This window comes from Erythrolamprus reginae, chromosome Z (assembly GCF_031021105.1).
Source record: "Erythrolamprus reginae isolate rEryReg1 chromosome Z, rEryReg1.hap1, whole genome shotgun sequence".
In the NCBI taxonomy this organism is placed as follows: Eukaryota; Metazoa; Chordata; class Lepidosauria; order Squamata; family Dipsadidae; genus Erythrolamprus; species Erythrolamprus reginae.
In genome coordinates, this window is record NC_091963.1 from 135,252,379 (window position 1) to 135,277,941 (window position 25,563).

The following is a 25,563-nucleotide window of genomic DNA, read 5'->3' on the forward strand; positions in this document are numbered from 1 at the left end:
GGGGAAGGAATCTTGAAATTTGCCCCAAGAACAGGATTGGACGAGAAACATCAGGAAGGGCAAATGCATACAAGATCAACATCTTGGTTGGGTGGAGGGTGGGGGTAAATAACGGCCCTTCAATGAAAGAAGTCAGATTGGGACGCCCGCGTGCCCTCAAGGTGTGCTTTGATTGGGGCAATATGGGAGGGCTTGGGATTTGATTGGTAGGCCGAGGTAATTAAAGGGCGGGGCTTCCATCACTCAGCTGTTACTGGGGCAAGAATTAGATATTGTTTGGCGCGCGGGGGCGTAGAATTGGCGGGCACGCCGGGCGGCGGGAAAGGGGGGGGGGGGGGCAGGCGGGCAATGACAGCTGTTCAAAGAGGGGAAATAAAGGGCGCGCAGGGCGACAGTTAAACCGTCACTGCAGGGAGCTTGGGTGCATGCGCGCGCTGGAACTCTCGGCCAGAGGGCGGAGCTGGAGCCTCCCTGTCACGGAAGGCCCAATTTCGTCTAGTCCTCTCAGCGCCCTTATTCCTCTCACCTCATGTGCAGTTTTAACGCCTTTGATGCCGGCGTGATTCAGGCCCGTGCCGGACGGGCCTCCTCCTTTCTTGTCAACACGAAGAAGTTGAAGTTAGGCCACCCGTTCCTCTTGAGGCATAAATATCAAAATTCCAAGCAGCTGACGAAAAGACGGTAGAGCACGCTAACAACTGTACATTGGGTTAGATGACGGAAAGCCACCACCGTTTTGAAAGAAGCGCGTCATCCTTCCTCCCCTCCGCCCCCCCCCCCGAATCACATGAATTGGCCTAACTAACCCCACCGAGGCCGGACTACAGCGGCCGACCTGGGATTGTTTATCCCGGTGACGTCGTTGACCCGGGTTGGCTGGGATACTGCGAGGGTTTCGCGTCCAGCCCGCCTTCCGCGAGGAAAAGGGAGTTCTTTCGTTAGGTTGTACTTAGGACATGTCGAGGGAGTGCCCGAGATCTTACACGTGGCCCTCGGAGGGAAAGAACAAGGGAGTCCAGAATGTCGGTCAAATGTGGCAGCAAGTTCTGACATGAAAGGTGGGGGGAGGAGAGCGAATTATAGAGCTTTAGTTAAAATAATTACAGCAGATTGCTTAACCAAAGGTAAATTTCTTGTGTGTCCACACTCGGCCAATAAAGAATTCTATTCTAAAACTATTAGTGAAGAATATTGCAGCTTTTATGTAGAATAATTGAAAAAGGCAACAAGCAGCACAAGAGACCAGACTGTCAGAAATGGTGTAGGCAGGACCTCCTGCTTGGGCCAGGGATTGGATTAGATGACCTACAAGATCCCTTCCAACTCTGTTATTGGGTTAAAATTCAGGCCTGGGAAACATAGCTGCAGAAAGTACGCTGGGTACATAGATGGGAAACAAACTGCAACGGCATGGAAAATTAAGGTACTATAGGTTAGATAGGGGTATTTTGTACCCTTTGAAATTTTGATGTTACTCCAGCGATGCTCATGGGGCAGCAGTAAGCATGTGCAGTTGTTAGATTTAACATATTAATTTAAAATGAGTACAGGTAATCCTCAATTTACAGCCACAATTGAACCCAACATTTATGTTGCTGAAAAATTTAAGTGAGATTGCTCTATTTTACAATTTTTCTTGCTATGTTTGTTAATGAATCACTCCAGTTGTTACATGATTGTTAAGCTTCCCCATTGACTTTGCTTGTTGGAAGATTGTAAAAGGTGATTACATGACATTGCAACTATCATAAATATGAAGCAGTTGCCAGGCATCCAAATAAATGGTCATAAATTGAAGACTACCTGTAATAAATTAGTATATAAGTAGTATAGCTGTGATCTCATTGAAATTCAAATATTTACACTATTTACCTATTCTTTGAAGATGCACTAAAACTGGAAATTTATGGGCTTTGGGGAAAAATTATATTAATAGAAAGGATAGCATAGAAATATTTACATTTTATTTTTATGTTAGAGTCTGCTTTGGGTACTGTTCTTGGATAAGGTAAGTTGGCAGTAGTTGAGATACAGATAATTTTTGAATTTCCATTACTAAGCAATGCAGTTGTTAGGTAAAACATCATGAGACTGCATCACTTAGTGATGGTAAATCTAGTACTGTACTGCCATCATTAATCAAATCTCACCTGTCATTAGGTGAAGACTCCCCCAATCCAAGCCATTCCTGGCTTTGTTTCTCCCAACCCTGAACCTTCAAATAATAAGGGACTGCCTCTTCTTAAATTCTAGCCATTCACCCCTTTCTGCCCTTTTGACTGATCTGCACAGTAGCATTCTTCAGTGGCTGTGCTAGTTGGACTGGGGCTGAAGTAGATATCTTAAACAGGGATCTTAAACAGCTGGTTGTCACCACATCTGGGCCTCAAGCTTGTGAGGCTGCTGTTGGTTGTGCCAGGCCATCTTCCAAAGGAAAGCTTCTGAGGACTTGTAAGAACTGTGTACCTGCTAATTTCCAAATAATGCACTTTATTCTCCAGTGCTTTGGAAAAGCCTTCTGAAGCATCATAAGAACAGAAAATACAGTACTAATTGAATGCCATAAGGGCCTTGGTGTGACTAATAATTGCCTTGTATAAGACTAGGCATGTCTTGTTAGCAGCTGGAGAAAGACGACTAAGATCAGGTAGGTATGGTAAGACTTGTGGAGTATAGGATGGTGAAGGTTTTGTGCTATGGTGACTGAGCTGCTCCTCTCAACAGCATCGAGACTGAAGTAGAGGCTCAATGATAATGGCAGCCTGCTGAAGGCCCCTGCTTCTACTTCAGCTCAGCTATGCTGCTAAGGAGTGCTGCTATGCAGGACAGACATGGTGGAGGAATTGAAGTGTCCCTGATGTTGTGTGAATTGGTTATCAAGCTCCCAAATTTTGATCATAGCACAAGGACTGCAAGGGCTGTAACTTTGGGAATCAGGTGTAAGTGTCATTTGTTCAGCTGTGCCATAATTTTGAAGAAGAGTTGAATGAATGTTTGTAAGTTATTTCAAGGACTCCCTATTGATCTCTTGGTGTAGTACCATAAGACATTGTTTTCTCCTTGTGGAAAATCAACCAGACTGACTTCCACCTCCAGAGAAATGCTGAAAAAGGTTAAAGTTTCCCATTATTATTCTTGGATTTTCATTTTTATACTCATTGCCTACAAATATATTTATTACACATATTAATATTGGTACCAGATTCTTTGTTTTATGCTAAAACTGAAAATAAGCCATATGAATACAATTTAAATGTGAAAATACAGGTTTGCAGTCCTATCCTTTCTCCATTTTAATTGAGGCTTTCTTCTAAATATTAAACTACCATATAGTTACTGAAAACAAGCAAACCTTGAGGGAATATGAGGATTTCTTGTTTGCACATTGCTTGATGCTATTTATATTTAAGCATGAAATCCAGTATTATGTAGGTAATTATTCCTAAGTGGAATTTTAGTGACAATAATTTATTTAGATTAATTATACTATTCGACAATATATAGCTCAAGTCCTGTAATATATACCGTAATAAATATATTAAGCAATTTGCATTGGTTGAATAGCCACTTAAAATACAAAACAATTACATTTTTTGGATTTAATAAATTGTTTATCATATCTTTTGTGAACCAAAATAGTAGCACACCAACCAAAAATAATGAAATTTATATGGTATAGCTGTTTAGAGAAAGGAGGACACCTGAGTACTGTATTCTGGAATGTAGAATGAATAGCACTGACTTGATCCATTTAGATTTGGCCCCATTTGTTTTTGGGGAGGCGATAATATAGGCCAGCTGCACAACACAGCATGGCACAGAGGCAGAGAAGGAAAGCACTGGTCAGGAGGAGGCGCTGGCTGCAAAGGGTACGATCCGCCTGAGAGTAGAAGAAATGATAGTGAATCATCTTCCATCCATATATTGTGGAGCAAGCCAGATATTGCCCACAATACCACTGCCCATATTTACCTACCTACCTGATCTAGCATGCTGGATAATGCAGGATTAGTTTGATAACGTGATTGATAGCAAATCCCTGGCATTTCCAAAGTCATGCTTTGTTTCCCTATTACACATTTTGATGGCTTTCTGGGAACAAAATGGAATATTATATTAATGGATAAAGAAACACTGTTTGTGATAATGCCCCTTCTTGTTAGCTCACCTGGTCATGGGGAGAAGGGATGAAGGTGCAGTGATCCTAAGGCAATTTTCACGGGATAATGAATTTGTGATAACAGCTAAGAGATGAATTGATTTCTGGGCATCTGGACCTGTAGATGCAGTAAATGGAAGGAAATGTCAAGAGAAGGTGAGCAAGGAGTCAGAATTCTTGAGAAAATACTGAAATAGATTTGGTGATCACTCACCTCTGAAACCCAATTTTGTCCCACTGATGGTCAGACCTAAATGTGTATCATTGGGAAGATCTGTACCATTGTGAACATCAAAGGTCAAGCCAACCATGATAGATACAGTTGTAGGAGGTTCAGCAGTTGAAGGAAGTGATATGACATTTCCCTGAGTTTTATTTGTGATACAGAACATTAAATGTGCAAAAGATTTCAGCAGAGAGTCCCAATCCTTAGATATAAGGGAAAACTGAATGAGCGTTGCTTCTATTCCCATTTTTTTCTTTTTCACTTAAAATATCTATCCAATTCCATATGACCTTGCCTTGTTAATTGTTATTCAGAAGCAGTGGTGGGTTGCTACCTGTTCACCCCTGTTTGAGTGAACCGGTAGCGGAAATGGAGACAGGAGGCTAGGCTCATCCATCACAGACGATCTGCGTGTGCGCAGAAGATTTTGCACATGTGCAAAGCATAAGCGTGCATATGCATATTGTCAGCCCCAAACCGGTAGCAAAGGTAAGTGAAACCCACTCCTGTTCAGAATAAAGGCATATAATACAATGAGGGAGTCTGAATTTCTGAATTGTAGAAAGCAATAGCTAAAACCTGAATTTAAACATTTGCATTTTTGCTTAAAAAATTTTTTTTTTGTTGCTAGAAACAAAGTATCTGAATAGTAAGGTTCCCTTTCTTTTGGAGAAAAAAATATTTTAATTTTTTAAATTATAATTTAGCTATAAACGACAATAATAAAATAGAATTGTAGCCAATCAGTTTGAAAGTACAACTTCCAACTATCCCTTTATTAGAGAGGATCAACCTATACCTGGAAAACAGCAAAGGAAAAATAGTGCCTCCATTATTGTTTTTCCTTTATCCTTCCTAGGTTTTTTTGCTTTGTTCTCTCAACAATTGAAGTCCAATTTCATGCCATGTTCTGGTCTAAGTTTTTATTTAAATGTCTTATCTCTAGCTCACCTCTTTGACATCAGGATTATGAATATCATGTGACTGGATGTAGACAGCAAAACCAGCAAAGGCAACAGCCAATGAAAGGAGGCAGAAGAAGAAGGAGACCAGAGGTGGATGACGTTCCAGGCATATACGCAGGGAGGCCAGTAGGGAGCAGATGACCATGGTAAGCCCTAGAGGTGAAGGTAAGAAGGATGTAGTATCATCCTACCTCTAGAACAGTTTCCCAACCTTGACTATTTTAAGATGCATGGACTTCAACTTCCAGAATTCCCTAGCCAGTATGGAAGAAGTCCATACATCTTAAAAGGGTCAAGGTTGGGAAACACTGCTCTAGATTCTAGAAGAAACTAAAACATTTCCTGGGGAGACTACTGGAATAGGAATTCCTCAGCAGGAATTGTTATTATATTTTATACTTACCTCTCGTTCTTATTTACCTGTCTTCTCGCATTTACTTGGGGAGTGGGGTGGGGTAAATGGGAGGGGGGTTTAAATTGTTTTACTATAAATTTAATAGGATGGGGTAGTATTAATCGGAGTAGATCTATTTGATGTATGGTTGAGGAAGAGTATGTATGATTGAGATGGAATGATTGAATGGATATTAGTATTGTATTTTTATTACTGTATTTAAGTAAATTAAATTAAATTATTATTGTATTTTTAATTAAATTAAGTAACTTAAGATTGATTTTAGTAATACAGTAGATATGATTGGAAGATAGAATATTTGGAATGAATGGGATGAGAAGGGTCAGTTTGCCTGGTGGCCTGGAGGCAGGAGGAGTGGGGGAGCCTATCTCTGGGGTGGAAGAGGGCCAAAATATTTCGGTCTTGCTGGGGAGAGGCAAACATGAGGTAGGCCGCTCTCAGGAGAAAAGGGACCACTGCTTGAAAGCGGTTCCTTGTTCCAGCCTCATGGATTCAGCCCGGAGAACTGGTGACAAGCGAAACCCAGACCCTGGACTCAGGCTGCTGCTGCCTAATGCCAGGTCTGCTGTAAATAAAGTTCCCTTCATCCAGGATTTACTTCTGGAGGAGGAGGCAGACCTGGCATGTGTGACTAAGATCTGGCTGGGCCCAGAGGGAGGAGTTCCTCTCTCGGAAATGTGCCCAGCCGGGTTCCAGGTGTGGCACCAGCCGCGACCTCAGGGAAGGGGGGGAGGAGTGGTAATTATAGCCAGGAAGACCATCAAGTTGCATAGGCTAGCTGCCTCTGAGATTGCGGATTGTGAGTCCGTTCTTATGAGGTAGGACCTAGGGGTACAGGTGGACTTGTTGCTCATGTACCTGCCTCCCAGCTGCGTGGCAACAGCCCTGCCTACACTACTCGAGGAGGTAGCCAGGGTGGCGGTGGAGTCCCCCAGGCTTACTGTCTTGGGAATTTTAATTTGCCATTGCTTGGTGAATCCTCTGGGCTGGCAACTATGGACCTGACCCAAGTAGTTTAGGGCCCAACCCATGAGAGGGGGCACACTCTCAACATGGTTTTCCTCTCAGGGCAGTTGAGTAATGATCTGATATTAAGGGGCTTAAAGACGTTGCCTTTGTCATGGTAAGATCATTATCTATTGTACCTTGATTTTAAAGCTCCAATCCTTCCCCGCAGGGAGGTGGAACTGATTAGGAGGTTCCATCCCAGACGCCTGATGGATCCAGAAGGTTTTCAAAGGGCGCTTGGGGTTTTGCCGGATTCACTTGTACACAGTTTGGCAGAATCCCTTGCTGCAGCCTGGAATATGGCTGTGATGGAGGCCCTAGACCAGTGGTTTTCAACCTATGGGTCGGGACCCCTTTGGGGGTCGAATGACTGTTTCACAGGGGTCACCCAAGACCATGAGAAAAGACAAATTTCCCATGGTGTTAGGAACTAAAGCTTGTATTCTGGCGCTTTGGAACATATTTTTACAATCTGACCAATCAAGCATTTACATTGGGGGTGTCCTTCTGACTTTCCTGCCAATCAGCTTAAAGTTCTGTTGGGAGAATTGGTGCTAGACTTATGGTTGGGGGTCACCACAACATAAGGAACTGTATTAAGGGATCGCGGCATTAGGAAGGTTGAGAATCACTGCTCTAGACCGAATTGTGCCTTTGCGACCTCTCTCTGGCAACAGACCCTGGAGAGATCTCCTTGGTTTACTGAGGAGCTCTGGAGAATGAAACGCCAGAAGAGAAGTCTAGAGAAGCGTTGGAGGAAAAACTAGATCCGAATCTGACCGAACACTTGTAAAAGCTCATATTAAGATTTACAAAGTGGCGATCAAGTCGACAAGATGTGCATACAATGTCAGCCTGATTGTGTCTGCGGAATCCTGCCCGGTCGCCCTGTTTAGGGTGACTCGCTCCATCCTTAATCAAGGGGGAGTTGAGGAACCCTTGCAGAATAGTGCTGAGACATTTAACAATTTTTTCGCAGATAAAATTGCTCAGATCCGGACTGGTCTTAACTCCAATTGGAATTCAGAGTTGGCTGACAATAAGTCAGTCGAGGTGACAGGGGCCCTTTTTAGTCCACCTGTTTGGAGCGAGTTTCACCTGATGACACCTGATGAAGTGGACAAGGCCATTGGAGCTGTGAGTTCCGCCACCTATTTGTTGGACCCTTGTCCCTCCTGGCTGGTTTCGGGCAGCAGGGAGGTGACAAGGAGCTGGGTCCAGGAGATTACCAACGCTTCTCTGAGGGAGGGGTCCTTCCCGGCTCCCTACAAAGAGGCACTTGTGTGCCCCCTCCTCAAGAAGCCTTCCCGGGACCCAGCCATATTTAACAACTATCGTCCTGTCTCCAACCTTCCCTTTATGGGGAAGGTTGTTGAGAAGGTGGTGTTGCTCCAGCTCCAGAGGTCCTTGGAAGAAACTGATTATCTAGGTCCTCGGCAGTCAGGATTCAGGCTGGACTACAGCACAGAAACTGCTTTGGTCGTGCTGATGGATGATTTCTGGCAGGCCTGGGATGGGTTTATCCTCTGTTCTGGTGCTGCTTGATCTCTCAGCGGCTTTCGATACCATCGATCATGGTATCCTTCTGCGCCGATTGGAGGGGCTGGGAGTGGGGGGCACCATTCTACTGTGGTTCTCCTACCTCTCTGGTCGGTCGCAGTCAGTGTTAGCAGGGGATCAGAAGTCAACTCCTAGGTCCTTACCTTGTGGGGTTCCTCAGGGTTGTTCCTCTCCCCCCTGCTGTTTAATATCTACATGTAACCGCTGGGCCAGATCATCCAAGGGCACGGGGTGAGTTACCATCACTACTCTGATGATACTCAGCTGTACATCTCCACCCCTGTATCCACTCAGTGAAGCAGTGGAAATGATGCTGGAGGCTGTCAGGGTCTGGATGGGTGCCAACAGGCTCAAGCTCAATCCAGACAAGAGGGAGTGGCTGTGGGTACTGCCATGTCCATCTGTCCGTCCATTACTCTGAGGGGGGGGGGAATTATTGATCCCCTCAGAGAGGGTCCGCAACCTGGGTGTCCTCCTCGATCCACAGCTGATTTTAGAACACCATTATTCGGCTGTGGCGCGAGGTGTTTGCCTAGGTTCGACTGGTGCATCTGTTGTGGCCCTATTTGGACAGGGGTATTTTGCTCACAGTCACTCATGCCCTTATCCCCTCGAGGTTCGACTACTGCAATGCTCTCTACATGGGGTTACCTTTCAAGAGTGTTCAGAAACTTCAAATCGTCCAAAATGCAGCCGTGCAAGTGGTTATGGGCCTTCCAAAATATGTCCGCATCTCTCCATCACTCCATGGGCTGTATTGGTTGCTGATTGGTTTCTGGACACAATTCAAAATGTTGGTTATGACCTACAAGGTTCATAGGACCAGATTATCTCCGAGACCACTTTCTGACGCACAAATCCTAGCGTCCGGTGAAGTCCCACAGAGTTGGTCTCCTCAGGGATCCATCAACCAAACAATGTCGGCTGGTGGGGCCTAGTGGAAGAAACGTCTCTGTGGGGCCCCCAGCCCCCTGGAATCAGCTCCCCCTGGAGATTTGCACTGCCCCCACCCTCCTTGCCTTCCGAAAGAGTTTAAAAACACATCTTTGCCACCAGACCTGGGGACATTACACCTTCCCCCGACCAACGAATATCATTAGTGTGATTATTGAATGAATGCAAATGAATGTTTTAAAGTTAGAATTTTAAAGAATCTTTTTAGTATATTAATTGGTTAAACAGTATTGTTATGTTTTTTGGTATATGCTGTGAGCTGCCCTGAGTCCACAGAGTGGGGTGGCATACAAGTCCGATAGACAGACAGATAGATAGATAGATAGATAGATAGATAGATAGATAGATAGATAGATAGATAGATAGATAGATAGATAGACAGAAAAAATGGAAACAAATCTTTCATTTTTGTATGGTACTGTATTTCAGCTTTTCTGATTTCAAAACTCAAAGTGAATGCAAATAAATCTATTGATTTAATTTCAGTATTGCTTAGATAATTTAAACTGATGAAAATCTTTCAAGGGACTATACACTCAGAAAGTACAAAGGAAGGTTGCTTGTTTAAGATTACACTTCCATTGAGATTGCCATGAAATGAGGAACTGACTTTTTAATCTGTGCATTCAGATATGGGAATATTTAAAGAAAGATTTCTAATCTGCATTCTGCAGTTACATAATCAAAAGAAAAAGGTTGCATATTTCTGCCCACTGATTTTCAAAATGTCTAATTCTCTCTATTTGAAGACATGTCTATTAAAGTTAAAAATAGATAAGTTTCTTCACCATGCCAACTGGATGAATCTGCTTGCAAGAGAATTTGTAATTTAACCTGACATAATTTTGTGATACTTTCATGTTCAAGACAGCGTCTTATTATCTTATATTGTATTTGAAGTTAGCAGATTACAACAATATGAAATTGGGGGGAAAGTAGCTGGAATTATGGCGGTAGAGAAGTGGATATTTTATCTGATACTGTAATTTCATGAAAATCATGTTCTGTCTTAGAACATAAAAATACAAAACTTCATATCTGAAAATTAACTACAAAAGATATTCTAATAAACTGGCAGTAGCACAAATATAGAAAATTAAACATAATCTTCCCAGCCATCTATCCTATGGTTAATAGTAAACAGATAAGAAAGCAGAATACTTAAAAGTTTTTGTCCCAGTTTGGAGGAATGGTTGGTGAGGTTGACACATTTTTCTGAAATGGATAACTATTAGAGAAAAGACATTATCTACATTGATTGCTGACTAAAAGACCTTATGGACGTTTTGCACAACAATGAACTTGTGACTTATAGTTTTGATGATAAAACTGGATAAATTATAGAAAGATGAGTACCGTAATATGTAATTTTAGGACAAGGTGAAGAATATTAGAAGCTATTTATACTTTTTTCTATACCATCTACCTACCTACCTACCTACCTACCTATGAGAGATGTCTTGTCCCAAGGACAAAACTCCTCCTTTCAATCTTTAGCTATGCCTATTACTGGTAGAAGAAGCAAGGTTATTTCTCTTGGTCCATTTTATGGGCTGCCAACAAGCAAGTAAAATGATCATTACATAGAAAACAGGCTATAATGGTGAGACTACTTGATAGCTCAGAATTGGAGACCATCAGCCTCCTCAAGAAGAAATGGGGAATAATGGAAGATTGGATCAGAGAAAAAAAGGCAAGTGGTAGGGCTAGCTCTAAGCCTTCTATAATGTAGCTAATATTTTTTTGGTGCCCTTCTGACAGTTTTTCTGTCCTGATGGACTAGGCTCCAAATGATGTCAGTTGCAGTTACATTCCAGGGACCCGAATAAACACCAGATGACATCAATAGCAGTGCCACTCAAGAAGCCAGACCAGGACTAGACAGGACCAACAATGGCAATTTTCCAATGACCACCGGTGCTACTACAGAATTTTAAAGATCTTGGAGATTTTTTTCTATTGTTTTTATTGTTAGAATGTTAATAGAACTGGAAGCACTACTTTAGACAGGTGAAATTCTTTTGAGCATGGAAATCAAAATGGATACTTTCAAAATATTGCAGAAAAAAACAAACGAACATTTTATAGTATGAAATATGCAATTAGCATCTTCATTAAACCAAGTCTCCAAAAATAAATAATGATTGCAATAGGAAGGCTCCACTACAACATACCAATAATAAGGATGAAGTTATACATATCTACTTTTTAGATGCTGTAATTTAATTTCCTTTTCTTTATAATAAAGTCACATGCTTTAATTTTGTGAGAATCCCATTTTTTGGTTATGTACTGCTCTAAGGGATATATTAACATGAATATATTGAGGGATGGAGCTATGAGCTAGCCTAGGCAGGCCTAACAATGGTGACTCAGAATCCTGAGAAAATAGGCTACTACTGACTATAATCCACCCATATAGAATATGCAAGCTCAAGCCCTGCTAAACAGTTGAAACATAGGAAATACTGGATTAGCTCAGGGGGAAAGAGGCTACTCCAGAGGAAAAATCTCATCTAGGAAATCCTACTCTTCTTCAACTTTTGCTTACTCAGAGTTGCTTTTGTGCCCGTGTAAAATATGGAGATACAGAAAGAAAACTAACACAGTATAATATTATTATTAATAATAATAATAATCCACCCTTCTCCTTGTGGACTTAGGGCAGCTTACAACAATACAACATAAAAAAATTAAAAAATACCCCAATATATAAATAGTAACATTAAAAAGTTTAAACCCAATAAAACAATACACATCACTCATACATACTAGTGGCTGGGATGGAGGACTATCGCTCTGACCATATTCAGAGACAGAAAGACAAACAGAAATATAAGAGTGCCTTTGGGCATTTAAATGTTCAACAATATTAGGGTTTTTTGTTTTTAACTATGTTTATTGCACTTAAAATAGAAAAAAGAAAATACTATTAGTAATCATTATCTCTGGCAAGGAAGTATGCGAGATGTCTGAAGCCTATTCAATGATTTCAGTCAGGTAAAATTCTGATGATTTGATGTAATTTACTTTCACATTAGAGGCTAAGTAATACAGTACTTATTTTCAGGAATACTTAACAGATCAGCTAAGATGCTCAGTGTGAAGGTAGATCAGCAATCCTACTATCAGTGACTAACAGATCACAAGATTCTGTTAAGGTTTTACAGTATTACCTTCAGGTCCTACTCAGATTTTAGAATGTGATTTCTTATAAACAGGCAAGCCTGTTGCATCTCCAACATTGCAAGGAGGTTGTACCTCCCTCCCTGGGATATTTTGGTGCAGCTACCTGTAATTACATTTTGTATTAATGAGCAAGTACCGCAAATCCAGCAGATTATAGAACAGACACAATATTGCACTGAGTGTCAGGCCGAAGCCATCATTTGGAGTTAAAGACTTTGACCTTCTACAGTAGAATAGTATTGTTACTGGGTGGGGAAGTTGCATGAGAGGGAAAGTTAATAGCCACAACAAATTCTTTTCTTAGAGTCCAAGGTCATCCTTTGTTCTGCATCAGCGGATGTAAGGAGGTCGGTGGAATCCCTGCAACTGGACTGGTTGTGATGAACTTGTTGGTGTGGGGACGAGAGATGAACCTTAACCTGGGTGGAGTATTGGAAGGAAGTTAGCATCGGGATGGCTACAGTGTAACCAACATGGCTCTGTTAATAAATCGAACCTTGGATGAGAGAAATGGACTTCAGCTGATTTATTTCTCTTGTGCTATTAATCAATTTGGAGCGCTGACACTAAGTATAGAAAGTTGTATTGGAACTTGAGGCTGCAGCTGTCTGCTCTATCATCACTTGGTTTTGATAATTTGGGCAAATGACCATTTCACAGGGGTCGCCTAAGACCATGGGAGAAGACAAATTTCCCATGGTGTTAGGAACTAAAGTTTCTATTCCTTGTAACATATATTTACAATCCAACCAATTAGGTATTTACAGTGGAGGTGTCTCTCTGACCTTCCTGCCAATTAGCTTAAAGCTCTGTTGGAAGAATTGGCGCTAGACTTATGGTTGGGAGTCCCCACAACATGAGGAACTGTATAAAGGAGTCATGGCATTAGAAAGGTTGCGAACCACTGCTCTAGGATAAGGCATGAACAAATTTATCCAGGACAGCAGAACTTATAAAAGGAGTTTGCAGCTTTATCCATGGTTTATGGAGTGCTGGCACAGAGCTATTTGTTATTCAAAAACAGAAATGGACTACCCATTAAAAGCCTATCTTACAGGTAAAGAATTTGGCGGAAGCATGCTGACTACCTTTGTAGAAAATGATAAAATGAAACCCTTGTGTTACTTCCAGGGGTCAGAAGGTACAGGAAAAAATAATATTCATCCATTTATTTTTATTATTATTATTATTATTATTATTAATTAGATTTATTTATTATTTATTTGATTTAGAGACTGGACTACAGGTAGTTCTTGACTTATGACCATAATTAAGCCCCACATTTCTGATGTAAAGTGAGCTTTGCCCCATTTTATGACCTTTCTTCCCAAAGTTAAATGAATCACTGCAAGTGATAAGTTAGTAACCTGGTTAAGTGAATCTGGCTTCCCTGTTGACTGCTTGTCAGAAGGTCGCAAAAGGGGATCACATGACTTTGGGACACAGCAATGATCATAAATATGAGCCAACTGCCAAGCATCTAATTTTTGATTACATAATCATAGGGGTGCTGCAGAGGTCGAAAATGAAAAATTGTAACTTTGAATGGTCACTAAATGAACTTGTAAATTGAGGAATACCATATAGTTTTGTATGAGGCAGGAAACAGAAAATACATTAAGTTTTTAGGCCTGCTCATAGACAAGTAGCAAGCAAAGCAGAGGCAAGAATCTAGGAAAATGCCTCTCAAATTGATAAGAATTTTATTCGGGGGGGGGGGGGGGGGGAGCAGGTGTCTGCAAAAATGTTGCAAACCTGGAAACCACACGCAAGAATAGATGGTGGGTTTTTTTGGAGGGTTTTTTTAAACAAACTACTGTATTAAGTTGGGCTATGTGCTAGAAAAAGAAAAGAAAGATTCCTCTCATTCTTTGTCTCCAGAAAGAAAGAAGCAGCTCACAATGAAGAAAACTCACATTTGGACATTTGCTCCATAGAACATGTCCCTGCACATGACAGTTTTTCCAGAAACTCGTTTAGTCACAAAAACTGAGAAAGCCATCTGGAATCTTGGAATCTGAACATGACCCAAGGTTTGAGAAATTGATTGAAATCAACATGAGGTGACTTTTTCAGCCATGAATCTGTCAGCTTTAAATAGTTAAACATCTTAAATAGTACTTCCTATTGGAGTGAAGAACCAGTTCTGAGCGAAGAACCAGTTCTGGTTTAAAATGTTCCCATTTGGACCTTTCAATCCTAGAATACAGTACTGTATGAAAACTACACCAATACACCAAAATTCTTATTTACATGTATTTATCTGGGTGATCTCATTAGATCTCCTTATATGGAAAGAACAGTGAATACTGTCACTTTGATGCCTACAGGAATGGAGTTTCATAATTTCACAAAGAGTACACATACCCTTGAAATATGTTCTGCTACAGGGAATTACTTTCAACATGAGAGAAACTATTTCTCTCATGTACATCTGGTGATGAACACTTAATAACCAGGAGGCTAATCCCCAGGACACTGGCAGGACAAGAATGGCAGCTTTGGATTCAATGCCATGAGCTTGGTTCTATCTCGGGCCATTCCACAAAGCAGCCTACCTCCCAAGATACCAAGTAAAGGAGATAAATTGTGGCTTATCACAGCCAGAGAGCAAGTCAAACATGATGCAGGAATGATAATGCCATCAAACTATTAGTGTTTCTGAACAGCTAAAATTGAGGATATTGGCTGTGAAAGCCCTTTTATATTAAGTTAGTTGTAGCAAATATTGGTGCAAACACATAATATAATTAATTGTCTAAACAATCTGGGTGGAACCAGATGAAGGAATCTTTACAAAAAGCCAAACAGCGACAACCAAATGTATGTTTATTCATATCAACGGGGTTCCTAAAGGGATCTCTGTATAGCAGTTAATAGCAAATTATTTCAGGACAAATGGTTCCAGTTATAGACTACAGGAGACTGCAAAATGGTGGGGATTTCCCTTCGATCAATCTATGCAAGAGCAGGTAACCATGAACTCAGGTGATTCTTTTCAAGACTAGAGAACAAAGGCAAATTATGCCCTGTTGGCATCAAAGCTACGGAGTCTACGGAGAGGGGCGGCATACAAATCTAATTAATAATAATAATAATAATAATAATAATAATAATAATAATATATTCCCTTCCATGCCAGTACTATCCAAACATAACAAAGATATTCAAGCTGTGGGTGATTTTAATCACTCCATTCTGCCCTAGCATCCCATTGTTCTTTGTCCAGATAAATATGATGACCTCCTGTAGTATGCAATGAAATAGCTAACATTATCTCTTAAGATCCAGTTCTTCACTGGAGTCAGATAAGGTTGCATATTTACAAGTTCCGGCCTGGAATTTGAACAAGAATTTTTTGATTTCAGACTCTAAATTATAACTTTCAAACTGAATGGGAACATCTGTGTCTAGCAGTGAAAACCTTGGCATTTTGGAGACCAAATATCACTGATTCGTCATATGATTTGGTGTGCTTTTGAATATGGGAGGGGGGGGGGCGAGAAGATAATTGTGCCACTAGCATCAAGGCATCTAGAACTATTGGGATTCTTTTCGGTGGGCCTGGATAGAATTTTAGCAACTAATAGATTACATAGATAGCAGTTTGGGACTCAGTCCTTATAGGTAGATGAGGAACATCTTTATCTGACCATTCTCAGGTGTGCTTCCTCAAAGTCACAGCCTCATCTCATCCCAGTCCATGTGACTAGATATTGAATCTTCAAACTTTAACGCCTAATCACTTCAAATCCCATTAGGCTAGTGGTCCCTAACTTTTTTGTTTGCATAGAATGCAACTTCGGGCCATAGCCCCCGTGTTAGGAAATTCATTATTAACATTGTGCCTCTTTGATAAGACTAGCTTTGCTATAAGGGTCATGAATGAAAGGTCTTTTTGATTTTAAACCTCTATATTTCATTATGACATAATGATGCTAAGACCATGCCCTGTTTTATGTCCAGGATCACCCCAACTTCTACCAAGCACAAAACCATGCTATCCCAGATAATCTGGTCTCATGCCATGCAGAACTTTAAAGGGGATAAGCAGCACTTTGAATTGCATCTAGAAATATATTAGTAGCTTCACTTGCAATGGTGCTACAGAAAGAAATTTTAGAGCACCAAAACTGTGTGTGATGCTACGATCTATACCAGTTGAAGCTTCCCAGTATTGTATCAATACAAAATTGAACGGGTCCAAAGACGGGCTACAAGAATGGTGGAAGGTCTTAAGCATAAAACGTATCAAGAAAGACTTAATGAACTCAATCTGTATAGTCTGGAGGACAGAAGGAAAAGGGGGGACATGATCGAAACATTTAAATATATTAAAGGGTTAAATAAGGTCCAGGAGGGAAGTGTTTTTAATAAGAAAGTGAACACAAGAACAAGGGGACACAATCTGAAGTTAGTTGGGGGAAAGATCAAAAGCAACATGAGAAAATATTATTTTACTGAAAGAGTAGTAGATCCTTGAAACAAACTTCCAGCAGACGTGGTAGCTAAATCCACAGTAACTGAATTTAAACATGCCTGGGATAAACACATATCCATCCTAAGATAAAATACAGAAAATAGTATAAGGGCAGACTAGATGGACCAGGAGGTCTTTTTCTGCCGTCAGACTTCTATGTTTCTATGATCAAGGGCAGATCCTTGTAGAGCATGCTTTAAACATTCAATTGGAAACTGATAAAGGAATGAGTGATGATGGAGCAGATATCTTCTATAACACTATAGATTATTCACACTTTTATTTACATTATAAAAATTCAGGTACTCTAGTATACATTGGTGTAGCAATATTGTTATCATATAATCAGGCCATTCACACATTGAAATTGAACTAAAAGTTCTTTTCAAAATAGGAACAATACGCAGCCCTGATCTGGCAAGCTCTTTTTGTAAGTCCAGCTTCCGACAGTGGCACCCTTGGCCTGGCTGAAGCATTCTGGGTATCAGCAGCTGTAGGACTCTCTAATGGTTCTAGCAGCTCATCTCCTTTGATTTCACAAATATTGTGTAAGATGCAGCATGTAGATATGACCACAGGAATGAGCTTCTCTCTCACATCCAGTCTCATTTGCAAACATCTCCAGCGAGCTCTCAAGACCCCAAAAGCTCTCTCCACGCACATTCGGCATTTGGCAAGCCTATCGTTGAACTTTTCTTGGGCCTCAGTTTTTGGTGCTGGATAGGGTTTCATTAGCCAGGGGCGAAGTGGGTAGGCATGATCTCCAATGACAACAGGAGTCATTGAAACCCCTTCAAGTACTGCTGGAGTTTGTGGGCCAAATGTGCCTTCATCCATGCTGTTGAAAAAAGGAGAGTTATGCAAGATGCGGGAATCATGGGATCTCTCTGGAAACCCAACATAAATATCAGTGAAACGAGATTTACTATCTACTAGAGCCTGCAATACCATTGAATAGAAGCCTTTGCAATTAATGTAGGAGTCAGCAGAGAAGGGAGGGCAGAGGATGGAGATATGGATCGCATCAATTGCACCAAGGCAGTTGGGAAAGCCCATATCCTTGAAGCCTTCCATAACACCTTGTGGATCGCCCAAGAGAATTGTTTGGGCCAGGAGCCTACAATTTATTTCCTCGCAGACTTCTTCGAAGATTGAGCAGGCTGATGAAATTCCCACTCCAAAGAGCTCCGAGACAGTCTTGTAACTGTCGTGATGCGCAAGTTTCCAAATGGTGATGGCCACCCTCTTCTCCACAGGAATGTGTGACCTCATGCCAGTGTCTCGCCGCTGTAAGGCAGGCCGCAACTCCTCAGCAATATACATCAGTGTGGAGCGCGACATTCTGAATAAAGAAATCCAACACTTATCATCCTGTTCCGAAGAAATCATTCGCTCCCACCATTCACTACATCTGGGGAGCATCCAGTGCGATCGCTCTGACAGGGCCATCAGCTCGTGCTCATAATGCAGTGCGGGTGAAGATGAGTACACCATAGTGACCACAGAGACTATAGCATTGCGGTGAAGCCGTAGCAAGGCTCTCTTACGACGGACGCTAGCTGAGAGGATGCGCCTCAGCACTGTGGCCGAACGGCGAAAGCGCCTCCGCTGAAGGATCCTTGCTATGGCGAATATCACAGTACGCCTGGTCAGCATCCATTGTTGCACTAGGAATTGAGAGGTTTGAACACAAGTAGCAAGAAGAGCCAAGCACTCTTGCTCCATTTATCCAGCTGGCTTTATCAGTAACAGCAGTCCAGGAGGAGATGATGAAGTGACAGAAAAGCTTTCTCCCCTGGTCAAGGCACAGATGACATCACCAATCAGGGATCACTCATTAAGCAGTCCAATGTACTTCATTTGGATAGGCACTGTTGAATTTAAGGGTAACACACATTGTAACTAATTGGCTCTAGTTCATCAAGTGTCATATTTATAATCCAACTGTGAAGGTCTTTTAAAAAAAATATATAAAGTAGAAAACTTCAGCCACTCATCAAGTTTAGCCATTACATATTCCCCATTTAAAAAATATTTTAAATTTTTAGAGAGTCACATAGGGCTTTTCCATAAATATTTATCTCCTTTTTTTACAAGTATTTCAGCTGGCCAACTCTAAGTTGAACATAATACATTCTCCATATCAAGTCATCACCGAGCTAGCATGGCTGAATCCATGACATCTTACAACTGCAATAATACAGCCTCTATAAGTTCTAGGCCTGCCAATAATAAAGGGAAGACACTCTATAGGCGCAGATACACACATTCTCTATATATGCATGTTTTGGTTATGTAATGGCACTGGATAGTGCATCCCATTTGAAGTGAGCAATATAAAATACTATATTATAGAACGGAAGGATAGAAAAATGGGGACAGATCAGTTTAAATCAGGAATACCATACGGAAAGTCCTTGATTTAAAAGCACAATTGGGACCAGAATTGTTAAGTGCTTTGCTTAACAGTGGAAATTATAGTCCCAATTGTGGTTGTTTCAAGTTAAGAACACTTAACTAATTGTTAAGTGAATCATGCCTGTTTTTATTACCCTTTTTTGCCGAAACTGTGAAGCAAATCACTGATTGTTACATGAATCAGATGGTTGCAAATTAATCTGGCTTTCCACATTGACTTTGGTTGGCTGGGAAGGTTGCAAATGCTGATCACATGACACAAACACCCCCACCCCCAGACTTTACAATTGTTATAAACACATCCTGGACACTTAACATACTTTTTGGAGTATTAGACACACTCCCCTCCCCAAAAGTGGGTGAAAATTGCTGTGCATTTACCCTCCAAATGTTGTTGAAGCCCCACCCATCCACCGGCCCCCCTCTTGTCAGCTGTTTTCAGCATCAGTGCATTGCGTTTTTGGCCTCCGCTATATGCGGAGGCCAGAAATCTGACTTATGGAGGTGGCAATTGGTGACAATGTGGTATGGCAATCCACACAGCCTGACCTGGAACCGGCCAAAAATGTGGTGCATGGAGGCCAAAAACAGGGTGTGTAGAGACCAAAAATGCGACGCACAGAGGTGGCAATGGGTTAAACTTGGAATAGCTGATTAGCAATATTCTGGGGGGGATTTGATCCAACTGCCAATCAGCTGTTTGTGCTAAATCAGGCTGTGATAACCTGCTGAAGCTAACCAGGCTGTTTGCTATTTGCTGCAAGGACGGTAGCCAGATGAATACCAATGGATGCTGGTAGGTAGAGGCAGAATTTTTTTTTCTTGCTTTCCTCCCTAAAAACTAATGTACATCTTATATTCCAGAGCATCTTTTAATCCAAAAAGCACAGTAAGCACCCGAACTTTGATCATGGGACTGTAGGGAAGCTGTGTTGGTCATAAGTACAAGGACTGATTGTAATTCACTTTTTTCAATGACTTTGTAATTTTGAACTGTCGCTAATAAATGGTGTAAGTTGAGGACCATCTGTAAGGAATTTATTATTCTAAGACTAGATACAATATAATCCTCAAAGATCTCCTAAAACAACTATTCTCAGACCATCTGGCAGGGTGGAAAAGGGATACCCCCCTATTGCTAAATGGCAGCCTTTATGGAAATGCAGCAAATGAGACAAAAGCAGCTTTGAACAGAACAGGTAGTCTTGATTTAAATGTGAAGGGCATATTGTTCAATATCTTATTATTTTAATTGTATTTCCCAGGGATAGCTCATTTTCTAATCAATTTGAGACTCTTTCAATACAAAGTCCTACTTTTTCACTTTTCAAATGCTTCATTTAGTTATGTAACCTGTTAGCACATTCCTACCTTTGCCCATCATGGATAAATGCCCATGATGGATGCTACAGCATCCAGGTTGCATGAGCTGAACAGCATCTTCATGTACAGTCCTTTCAGGCAAACAAACAGCTTTATTATTATAGGAATCTTTACGCTTGTGATGTAACAGTAAAGGTACTGAGGCCGACAATAAGTGGCTTGCAAAAAAAATAATTAGTAAATCAATGGTACAGGTAATCCTACTCAACACCTTGTTTAGTAACTGAAGTAACAATGTCATTGAAAAAGGTGACTTATGACTATTTTTCATACTAGTTCATTGCAGCATCCCCATGATCATATGATCAAAATTCAGACGTTTGCAACTGGTTCACATTTATGACAATTGGAGTGTCCCAGAATCACATGATCCCTTTTGTGACCTTTTGACAATCAAAGTCAATGGAGAAGCCAGATTCTTTAACAATCGTGTTACTAATTTAACAACTGTGGTGATTCACTTAATAACAGTGGTGAGAAAGGTCATAACTTGGTGCAAAACTCATTTAGAAATAGGAATTTAGGGCTCAATTGTGGTCATAGGTTGAGGGCTACCTGCAGGCAAAATCAAACCAAGAATATGCTTTATAGTTTTATCTCTTAAATTGTCTTGTTATAGAACTTTGTTAAAAAAATAACTAGATAAACTATTAAATCAGGCCATTAGGTATTTGTTGAGAAAATTAATATTAGCATCCAGCTTGAAGGTTATATCAACTGTACCACTTATTTAGACGTGTTTTTAAAAAAATAAAGTTTAGAAGCTTAACACTACAGACTAATACAAAGTAAAAAGAAGAAGAAAGGAAATCAAGGAGAAAGTTAAAAGGGCAAGGTGAAAAAATAAAAGATAAAAAAATAAAAGAGTAGCTTCTTTACAGAATTAGAAATGATTAGAAATTTACTTCTCATTCTAGAGTTGCAACACGACTCTCTTTTTGTAATCTAGTTTGTCTAATCATCAAAGTCATAAATTTTAAGTTCATTTTTCTATTTCACGCCAAAAGCCTAAAAAGGGTTTTTGGTCAGCGATAAACACAGATAATGTCTTTTTTCTCATCAAATAAGTCAATTTATCCATTTCAGGCATTCCATCATCTTTCCCAACCATTCCTCCATTGTGGATAGTATTAACTGTGCCACTTTGTTGCAGGTTACATGGACGTTTCCAACATTACCCTATAACTGGTGCAGAGGCTTGAAACCTAGGAGTTTTTTCTCCCTATAGCCTGTTGCTAATCAAAAATAAAAGACATTATTAGAGCTCACTCGTCATGTGCAACCCATAACAGCTCAGTAATTTAATGGGCTGTCAGAGTCCAAATCCTACCACAGCAGGCTGTTGCTCTCCACTGCCATTGTCCTGGCCTGCTGCTTTGTTTTGTGTGCGCTCACTGCGCTGGCATGTGATGACCATACAGGCTTATGGAGGGAACATTGCAATGATGCTGTTGTTTGTCTATGCTGGTTAGCACTAGGGAGGTACACAGAAACGACTGCACTGAGATGTAAAAGAGTAAACAGAGTGGAGATTGTAGTCATGGCAATACAATATTTTTGGTGCAACACTTTGTTTTTATCAAGCATTTTTTATTACATTATAAGGGGGTTAATAATAATTTTAAACATTCAGTACTTGTTGCATTTTTGTATGTGTATGAATTTATCCTTCTCTTTAGGATATTTTATGTAATGTGGCTGCATTCATTTGAGTTTGACATCCCTTTCTGTTGTTTTCTAATTAGAAAAGGAAAGGAAACATTTTTATCGGGTTTGCAGAAATGCTGTTACATGGATTGCAAATTGCATTATACTGGTAGTTCTCAACTTATAATCATTTATTTAGTGGCTGTTCAAAGTTACAATGGCACTGAAAAAAAGTGACTTTACAATCTTTTTTCACACAATCATTGCAGCATCCTCATGGACACATGATCAAAATTTGGATGACTGGCAACAAGTTCATATTTATGATAGTTGCAATGACCCATCATCATATGGTCACCTTTTGTGATCTACTTTGTGATCTACTGACAAGCAAAGTCAGATTGATTAACAACTGTGTTATTTTTATCCCACCTTTCTTGTCAAGTTTGATTAAAACAAGATGTTATATAAAGTTGAGTATGTAAGAAAATTAAAAAATGTTTTGATAATAAAGACGTGGGGTCATCTGTGTTTTGTTTAAATGATCCCTAGAGGCAGTATATAAATATTTTAATACCAAAGCCAAATGAAGTATTAAGTGGAAAAGATACAGTTCATAAATATATTTGCTATATTCATGAGCTATAGTTAAATTATTTCCCCCCATATTAATAGAGCAACAGTCAGAGTTACATTGCTGTATCTTAATGAAGTGCACTTTCCCCTCACCACTTCTGGACTCTCATTTCAGCCTGAAAATTAAAAAATTTGAAAAATGTGCTTCCCTTCCCATCCAATTTTTAAAATCCAAATAAAATGTTATTGGTCTTTTAAAGTTTTATTACAACCAAGTATTTTCTTATATATACTAATCTTGGGTAACATGCTTGAACCATTCAGAAAATCTATTAAAAACTGTTCCAGATCTTTCTCTGGAACACAAAGTATGAATAATTAAACCAGCGCAATACATGTGTAAGGAATGTGTGTATATGTGCAATGAGTAAAACTGCCTCATAATAATCAGGGACATTGATTATGAGATGAGAAGCTAGAATTGGTAGTGAGATATGGTTAGAGTGAGATAAGGGAAAAATGCAGACATTCTGCTGATTATGAACAAGAGAAATGATGCATATGCGAGAAAAGGGAAGAAAGTAATTATTTTGCCACCACTCCCCAAACCCTATTTATATCAGACTTCTGCCCATTAGAATATTTTATATACGTGTGGAAGTGCAGTGATGGGAGGAAGGAACAAAAAAGGACATCAATAAAGGGAAATATTTGTAGCTCAGGGTCAACATGAGGGATCTTTGGTGGCACAGTGGTAACAGTGCAATACTGCTGACTGCTAGTTCACCAGTTCAAACCTCACCAGGCTCAAGGTTGAGTCAGCTTTTCATCCTTCCCAGGTGGGTAAAATGAGGACCCAGATTGTTGGGCGCAAAATGCTAGTTCTGTAAACTGCTTAGAGAGGGCTAAGTGACTTGGTATATAAGTAAGTGATATGGCTATTCTCTGAGTTTGCTTGTTTTCTTGCAGATGTTTTCTTACCCTCACAAGGTAACATCATCAGCACTAGCACTGATTATTATTTGATTATTTGGTTCTTACATGCTAAGCTGGCTACAGCTGCGATCCATTTTTCTTCTTTCTAATGCATGTTTTCCTCATTCGGGCTCAGTGAGGGGCATGCATGTGACTTTTATTTTCCGAATAAGCCTCCGAGGAAGAGCTGCTGAGAAATAAATGCCCGACCTAAAGGCTCTCCAGTGAATTCATGAGGAATGAGAGCCTTCCCAACCAACCCTCTCGCCTAAACCGTATGGCGAGATTCAGGCATTGTCTCGCTCTACGGCAGCTGAACCGAAATTGTTAATATTCAGCCACCGGCCACTGATCGAAAGTTCTGCTTGCGAGGCGGGCGGGGGGGGGGGGAACCCGCTGGCAGGAGAAGAAAGGGAATGAAGGGCATCCCAGCTACGGCCACGTCTTACCTCCCGCCACCTTCTCCTTCTCTCCAAAACCGCAGCTTCGCCGAAGCCTCCACCGGCGCCGGAGGACGCTACTGTCCCTTTAAGAGAAAGCAGCGCCGCCGATTCCTCTTTGGCGGGGCGACTCGATAATTTCCCGAGAACGGGGGGGGGGGGGGAAGAGAAATGACGCCTTCCCGCGCGCCGCCGCAAGTCGTCACGCCGCCTGAATGAAAGTCGCTTAGGAGTGACGTAACCGCAAGCGTGTTAGCTGGTAAGCCACGCGCACGTCCCGCGCTGACGCTTTTCTCCCTGGAAACACTTCCGCCCCCCGAGTTTCCCAGATACGTGGATCCTTACGCCCCACTCCGGAACAGGTTGCCGTGACCTCGTATCTTCCGAGAAGCAGAGCTTTTCCCCCCCCTCCCCCCTCAGTAGAGCCCTGTATCTTCCGAGAGCCATTTTGACTGAGGGTTACCGCGCACACTTGAGGGAGTTCAGGCTGAACATGGGGAGGAGGAGAGGAAATAGTTGAAGTAATCGTTAGAAGTCGCTCATTTTTACCCATCCTCCGTCCCTGTTATTTTTCTCGAACAAGCCTTCCTTTCTAGTAGCCCGCAATCCTTCCTTCCTATACTGAGAAATCAAGGATTTACTTTTTATTCAGTGGCTTCTTAGTTATCTGGGAGAGTCAAGATATTCTCATTTTTAAGATGACAGCAAGCGTACAAATTCTTATAAACAGAGTAACACCACTTAAAAAAAACACAAGGCTTACCTTTAAATGTTCCAGATCATGTAAAATTCGATTGAATTTTATCAATTCATATAATATGGTCAAATGGTTAACTTTCAGTGGAGAAATCTAAAAAGGCACCAGACAGCTTTGCTGCACTAGTAGGCTACTTTATTCTGGTTAATTCAAATAAATGAAGATCAGCAACAAAGAATTGCTTCATTGTTCACTGAAATACAGTCTTCCACTCTTAGAACTACCCTACATTCTTTGGTGCTCAGTAAGCACTACAGCTTGCTAAATATATTAGAATCTTAAGGGGAAAAGGCTGGACATTTCATGACAATGCAGTGACATTCATACTGTACTAGTTTTAAGGGCAGCAAAGCCCAAAGTAATTTCATTCGTATTATTTCTTAGCTATATCTCATTTAAATAAAACTCCAA

At 40.8% G+C, this 25,563-nt stretch overlaps 2 protein-coding genes and 1 long non-coding RNA gene across 10 annotated transcripts in view; 1 reads left to right on the forward strand and 2 right to left on the reverse strand.

Moving 5' to 3' along the window:
* Nucleotides 1-838, reverse strand: part of TAOK2 (TAO kinase 2) — a 52,689-nt gene extending 51,851 nt beyond the window's left edge. The window contains exon 1 of one of the 2 annotated variants that reach the window (XM_070727592.1): nt 527-838. The gene's annotated coding sequence lies outside the window, so the exon portion shown is untranslated. The remainder of the gene's footprint in view (nt 1-526) is intronic. The other variant, XM_070727587.1, reaches the window with a different exon arrangement.
* LOC139153539 (uncharacterized) lies at nt 520-12,977 on the forward strand. Its single transcript, XR_011556848.1, has 3 exons — nt 520-681; nt 5,332-5,496; nt 12,781-12,977. It is a non-coding gene; the product is annotated as an uncharacterized lncRNA (long non-coding RNA).
* On the reverse strand, nt 3,653-24,567 carry LOC139153537 (insulin-like growth factor-binding protein 3 receptor). 7 transcript variants are annotated; one of them, XM_070727598.1, is made up of 7 exons: nt 24,405-24,550; nt 8,985-9,108; nt 5,337-5,503; nt 4,374-4,587; nt 4,169-4,277; nt 3,981-4,092; nt 3,653-3,880 (listed from the first exon to the last, which is right to left on the reverse strand). In XM_070727598.1, the coding sequence occupies exons 3-7, from the start codon at nt 5,493-5,495 to the stop codon at nt 3,752-3,754; spliced, it is 723 nt and encodes a 240-aa protein (XP_070583699.1). In that variant the 5' UTR covers nt 5,496-5,503; nt 8,985-9,108; nt 24,405-24,550; the 3' UTR covers nt 3,653-3,751. The 7 variants fall into 7 exon arrangements, with proteins under 7 accessions (XP_070583699.1, XP_070583700.1, XP_070583702.1 ...); XM_070727599.1 differs by having other exon boundaries at nt 8,985-9,138; nt 24,405-24,540; XM_070727601.1 differs by lacking the exon at nt 24,405-24,550 and adding an exon at nt 24,022-24,145.
* Between the last annotated feature and the right edge of the window lie 996 nt (nt 24,568-25,563).

Excerpts from the sequence above, each read along its gene's own strand:
- LOC139153537 (XM_070727595.1), bottom strand. The coding sequence starts at position 18,681 with ATGGAGCAAGAGTGCTTGGCTCTTCTTGCTACTTGTGTTCAAACCTCT.